This window comes from Gekko japonicus, unplaced genomic scaffold (genome assembly GCF_001447785.1).
Source record: "Gekko japonicus isolate JY-2015 unplaced genomic scaffold, Gekko_japonicus_V1.1 scaffold2774, whole genome shotgun sequence".
In the NCBI taxonomy this organism is placed as follows: Eukaryota; Metazoa; Chordata; class Lepidosauria; order Squamata; family Gekkonidae; genus Gekko; species Gekko japonicus.
In genome coordinates, this window is record NW_015173759.1 from 148,620 (window position 1) to 154,266 (window position 5,647).

The following is a 5,647-nucleotide window of genomic DNA, read 5'->3' on the forward strand; positions in this document are numbered from 1 at the left end:
CTTTGTTTTTTTTAAAAAAAATGTTCCTTTTCTCCTGTGCAGGGTCAGCCGGGAGCTGCTGGAGGCCCTGGAGAGAAAGGAGAGTTGGGAGACGAGGTGGGCATTGAAACCTTCGTTGAGACTGAATCGCCAGAGCAGAATGCTGGGGGGGAAACTTTCAATGTTTCTTTCTTTTTCTTATAGGGAAATCCTGGCCCAGATGGCCCCACTGGAGAGAGGGTAAGGCAACTGTGTTCTTCGGTGGTTCAGCTTGCCAGAGAAATGAGCAAGGAAGGAACTGGATTTGCTTAAACCTTAGGAAGCTGAGCGGAGCCTGAGTGGGCCCATCCATTTAGAGAACTGTGGGTGGGCGGATGCGACCGCCACTAATGTGCTGTAGGGAAGGGCTTTGTTTATTCCAGTGCAAGTCCTGCCATGGTCAGTAGAGCCAGTTTGGTGTAGAGGGCCAGTTTGGTGTAGCAGTTAAGTGCGCGGACCCGTGTTTGATTCTCCACTCCTCCACTTGCAGCTGCTGGATGACCTTGGGCAAGCCATAGTTTTGACAAGAGATGTCCTTGAAAGAGCAGTTCTAGAAAGAGCTCTCTCAGCCCCACCTACCTCACAGGGTGTCTGTTGTGGGGAGGGGGAGGGAAAGGTGATCGTAAGCCACTCTGAGTGAAGGGCGGGGTATATATCCAATCTCCTCCTCCTCTTCTTCTTCTTCTTTCTTCTAAGCAAATGTGCAGAAGGCCAAATGGGAATATGGACGCTTCCAGGCACACTTCCTTTTCCATTTCAAAGGTTGCCCTTTGGCACGCATGAGACTCACTGGCCGGGTGACTCCTGTGCGTGGCCCATGGCTGTTTCATACCTGCCCACATGGCGGATGCAAGGAATTGAAGATTGTGCATGTGCAGAACAGTTTGCCCACAGGAAACTGTGATGCAGACACAATCCTCCCCTACAAGAGGAGATCCCACCACCACCACCATCGCAATATCTCCGGATAGGTTATGGAAGGAAGAGGGAAATGTTGTCTTTCCTTGCTGGCAAACTCCCTTAGACCAAACGTTCCCTGGAAAGTACCTTGGTATCCATCCACCACCTCTCAAGGATCTCTTGAGAACCTCTGGACTAGGGGTGCCGAACTCATTTGTTACGAGGGCTGGATCTGTCGTAAATGTCACTTTGTTGGGCCGGGTTCATGTGTGCCATAAAACATAATGCCATGAACCAGAGATACAAACTGTAAATAAAGGGCAGCCGCTCATAAGCTCTGCGTTGGTGTATCCTCACTGCAAGACCCCATGGGCTGGGAGGGGGGCAGAGGAAAACCTACATGGGCAGACTGGAGAGCTAGCAGTGCAGCACTGGGCAGACGCTCCTACACTGCTTGACTCCTGCAGATGACATTCTGCCATGATGAAGCCACAGTCGGAGTGGCTCCACCCACTCCCCTCCCCAAGCCGTCTTCTGTTTGCTCCCTTGCACCAGCTGCTCATGGGCCACATAAGAGCCCTGGACGGGCCAGTTCTGGCCCCCGGGCCTTATGTTTGACACCCCTGCCAGTGACTGACCTGCTTAGAAGGTATCCTTCTAGAGCAGTACTAGAGAAATAACAAAGTGACAGGATAGAAACCCTAGAAAACACCTTATGACCATGTGGTTCTGTGATCTTCCCAGTGTGGATATGTGTCCTCAAACAGACCCAAGGAAAAGTGCTTTGCTTACCGGGAGAGAAGAGGTTACTGTTAGATCACTTGCAGAGGCTGGACAGCGCAGCCAAGGGATGTCCTTGCTTTAAGTTTCCTCTGCCTTGAGCATGGAGTTGGAAGGGACGGCCTAGAAGGTCCAGCTCCAGGGTTCTATAACGGCATTCTCCATTAAGGACAAACACAATACTGCCGCCAGGGTAGCCATTGGATAAGAAAAGCATTGCTCTTTAATGAGTTGGGCCTGCCCTGGTATATTTGGCAGCTGTACCAGGGCAAAGAAGCCAGTTGGTCAGTCAGATGGATAGCAGAGCCTAATGTGTAAAATGTTTCTAAGTGCAATATGTTCCTTCTCACGCAGGGAGCCAATGGAGAAAGGGGGCCGCTAGGTATCCCTGGACTCCGTGGACCGAGAGGAGAAAAGGTAAAACAAAAATACTGCACAGTTCAATGGGAATGTTCTCTTTTTGTTGTGCAGCTCTTAGTATCCACGGAAGATGTCCGAGCTGTGCCAGAAAGAGAGATGGAGATGTGGGGGGGAGAGAGAGAGAGAGAGAGAGATGCGGAGGCAGTGTTTGAGCTTGCGTGAGCCCCTACCAAGCTCTGTTTAGGTCGCTCACTCTTTATGCTTATCTAGGAGCAGGGTAACAGGAGCTTGCCCCATGGAGGCCAAGGCAAGCACATGCTGCCAGTGGGTGCTAAAAGATCACTCCTGTTGTGTCGTTTCTGGTACAGCCCCATCGTCTCTTCTGCTCCCTCACCAGTGCTGTACATGTGCATTGACCATACACCCTTTGTAACATGTGCTCGTTACTACCTGAACTGCTGAATATTATAGCAAAAGGTTACTAACATTTCAGTCAAGAGACTTGTGGTGCCGGAGAGATAAGCAGATTTCTTGTGGTATATGTTTTGGGCCTACCTTGTCAGATGCGTAAAGACACGTGGATTCGACAGCAATGATAAATCCGCTCTGATAAATCTGTGAGTCTTTTAAGGTGCCAAGGAAGCCTTTACTGCAACAGTCTAACACAGTCTGACCCTTCAAAAAGCACAATATAAATGCTGACCGGGAAAATGACGGGGTGTGTGTGTGAGAGAGAGCTCCTCTTCAGTGCCAGAGGAAAATGTCTGCTTGAGAAAAGGGGTCTCCTTAAAGTCTCTAACCTTCGTTATCAACAACACTGGCACGTTCTGCAGATAAATCTTGAAAAGCAAAAGTCTGCTATTTAATGTGAAGGTCAAAGCAGCCTTTGGCTAAGGTTTAATTTTTTTTCCGAAGAACAAAGTGTAAAGTTTAGGACGGGTCGTCAGACCCATAGGGAGGAGCCTGTGGCTCAGTAGAGGAGCCTCTGCTTTACATGGAGAAGGTCCCAGGTTCAGTCCCTGGCATCTCCAGTTAAAAGGACAAGGCCGTAGGTGATACCCTACAGAGCCGCTGCCAGTCTGAGTAGACCATAGTGACCTTGATGGACTGATGTCCAGTGCAGAATAAGGCAGCTTCATGTGACCCTTAAGATTAATGGAAAAAATAGTTCTAATTGGTGCAGACACCTAAAAGAAAAGCCTTCTTTTGTGTGTTCACTCCCTAAATTCTTACCTGTGTCCATCCACACCCAGTTTTGCACAGAACTTCTTGTCACTGTGCTGGCCTGGAGACACTCTGTGAGTCACCAGGCCGTTCCTGAGCTGCATTCGTAGACTGGTGCTAAACAAACCAGGAACTGTGTGGCTGTAGAGGGGAGAATGTCTCTCTTTAATGGAGGGGGGTGGTGGTTAAAATTCCTCTGTAAGGGCTGGGAGCAAGTCGGAAAATTTTTTGTATGTCTGTCCCACGCTGAATCATCCCAACGGCACATGAGTAGGGCTGGGCCCTTGGTAGCATTCGTCTGTCCAAAACCAACATGGGCAGTGCCCCCATATTACGCCAGGGAAGATGGAAAATGTTCTCATGCCACTGAGGAAAAAAGTTAGTGCTGCTGAAGTTTCTTCGAAAAATTGAAGTCAGGAGCTCTTATGTCCATGTGTTCAATGCCTCCCACAAGGAATTGTGTCCTGCCTTACAAACCGTTAGAGTCATCTTCTTCCTTCTAGCAAAGGACTCAGTGGCTCCTTGCCCCGTATTTCAGTATTCAGTTCGAAAGCCCTTGATGTAAAGACATCCAAAGTTTCCCCTTTGCACCTGACACAAGGCATACCAGGCCTTTTGTCATTTCAGGGTACTGGAGCCAAGGTTTTCTGTGATGTCTCAGGTCTATATCAGTTATTCAGATTTCTCAGAAGGGATTGCAAGTTTCTGGAGAAGACAGTTCACGGCCTTGGAAAAGTAACATAGGCTGCCCGAACGGCAGATCAGCCAGTGGCAAGGGGGGCGGGCGCACAACTCTCCCACAGGTTTGGGGGCCATGCCATCACACATCACTACCCTTCTTGCCTCTTTTAAAATCTGTAGAGAGCCATGACCATTTCACCTCTCAGATCCTCTTTCTCTCTCTCTCGGAGACATCAGCAGACAAGGTGACCCAGTCCCCTTCAAAGCAATCAGCCTTCACTCAGACACCACACAGAGTTATTGGTGTCGGGGACTCACACACTATTCCATTCACACACTGCCTCCGTTTATTCATATCCTAAAACATATATAGGTGGAGATCTTCACTGGGGTGTGGCTGTGTGTTTCTTTCCCTGAGACATGCAGCCCACAGGATTAAACAAACAAGGAGTTAACTTTTATTTATGGTTTGAATGTAACATTGAGGAAAGTAAGGTTGAGGTTACAAGTTTCTTTTCCCTTGAACTTTTACACTGTTTCCCTATTCCAGCACTTGGGATCTTTTTTCACAAATTGGCTTTTCTTTCCATTGAGCGCTAAGCTGCTCTTCGCCTCAGCTTCACTCAGTCAGATGCGCTCTTTCCTATCTAGCTCCCTAACTGCCAACTCTCAACTATCCTAACTGCCATTTTCCAACTGTCAGCTCACCAACATTCTGTCAGCTCCCATTGGTCACTCCCGAGGAGAGGCGGAAGTAAATCGACAACGAGGAGTTCTGTGGGAACTTTAAAAAAATGATATACTTTTATACTGCCTAAGTAGAACCCAAGTGTTTACCAGTCCCCCTGATTCTCCAGTGGAAAATGCTTTCGTTTCCATGAAGGTAGCCAATAGGAAGAAGCCCTTCCTTATAATGGCCCTGACCACTTTCTGAAAAGCTTGGCAAGGCACCCTTGTTGGGGAGGCCTGTTCTAGAGGGTTCCTTTTCTGTGTTTTCCCCGTAAAGTTCTAAAGGCCCGTTTCTGCTCTCCTGTGAAAATGTGTCCATTTTCGACACACGCTGACTTCTCCGAAGTATTTTGCGTTGTGTGACTCTCTGCAAGTGTTTAGGATCTGGCGGTCCATCTCAAAGGGACTTTCTGAGCCGACTGCAGAAGGTTTTGTTCTCTGAAGCCCGTGCTGACATAAATCTGCCCGTTGTGTTTAGGGGGGAACTGAGTGAAATCAGGAGTCGTGTTTAAATCTCATCTAAATTTCCGCTTCCCTGTTTACATTTTACATTTTTCGCAAATCGCAATACAACTGTACTTGGCTTCCAGATGTGGGCAGATGGGATGTGAAAATAATTCCAGAAGAATGCGCTGGACAGAGATTTCTTTCCAAGGAAAATGGGAGGGGGTTGCTTCCCAGTTTCAAGGCACTTTTTCGAGTGATATCCAGAATTCCCTTTTTGGGGTCATTTGCAATAGTCGCAGGATGCTCACCTGTTCCCAGCACCTTCAGATCCCCTGGCAACACTGATCCGATCTGGCCACAGGCCTTTCCCCCCCTCTCTCAAGGACTCTCCTAGGGTTGCCAAGTGTAACGCTGGCCGGGAGCAGGGGACTCCCGGCCGGCGTCCTGTGCGTAGGCACGGCAGGCACACTGGGGGCGGGGCCACGGCCATACAAGGGAAAACCATAGA

General features: G+C 48.8%; 1 protein-coding gene across 1 annotated transcript in view; it reads left to right on the forward strand.

Annotated features, from left to right (window-relative positions):
• Positions 1-5,647, forward strand: part of COL6A1 (collagen, type VI, alpha 1) — a 79,257-nt gene that overhangs the window by 38,206 nt on the left and 35,404 nt on the right. Inside the window, exons 17-19 of the mRNA XM_015423507.1 lie at positions 43-96; positions 184-219; positions 2,053-2,115. Of these exons, the coding sequence (XP_015278993.1) occupies positions 43-96; positions 184-219; positions 2,053-2,115 (153 nt within the window). The remainder of the gene's footprint in view (positions 1-42; positions 97-183; positions 220-2,052; positions 2,116-5,647) is intronic.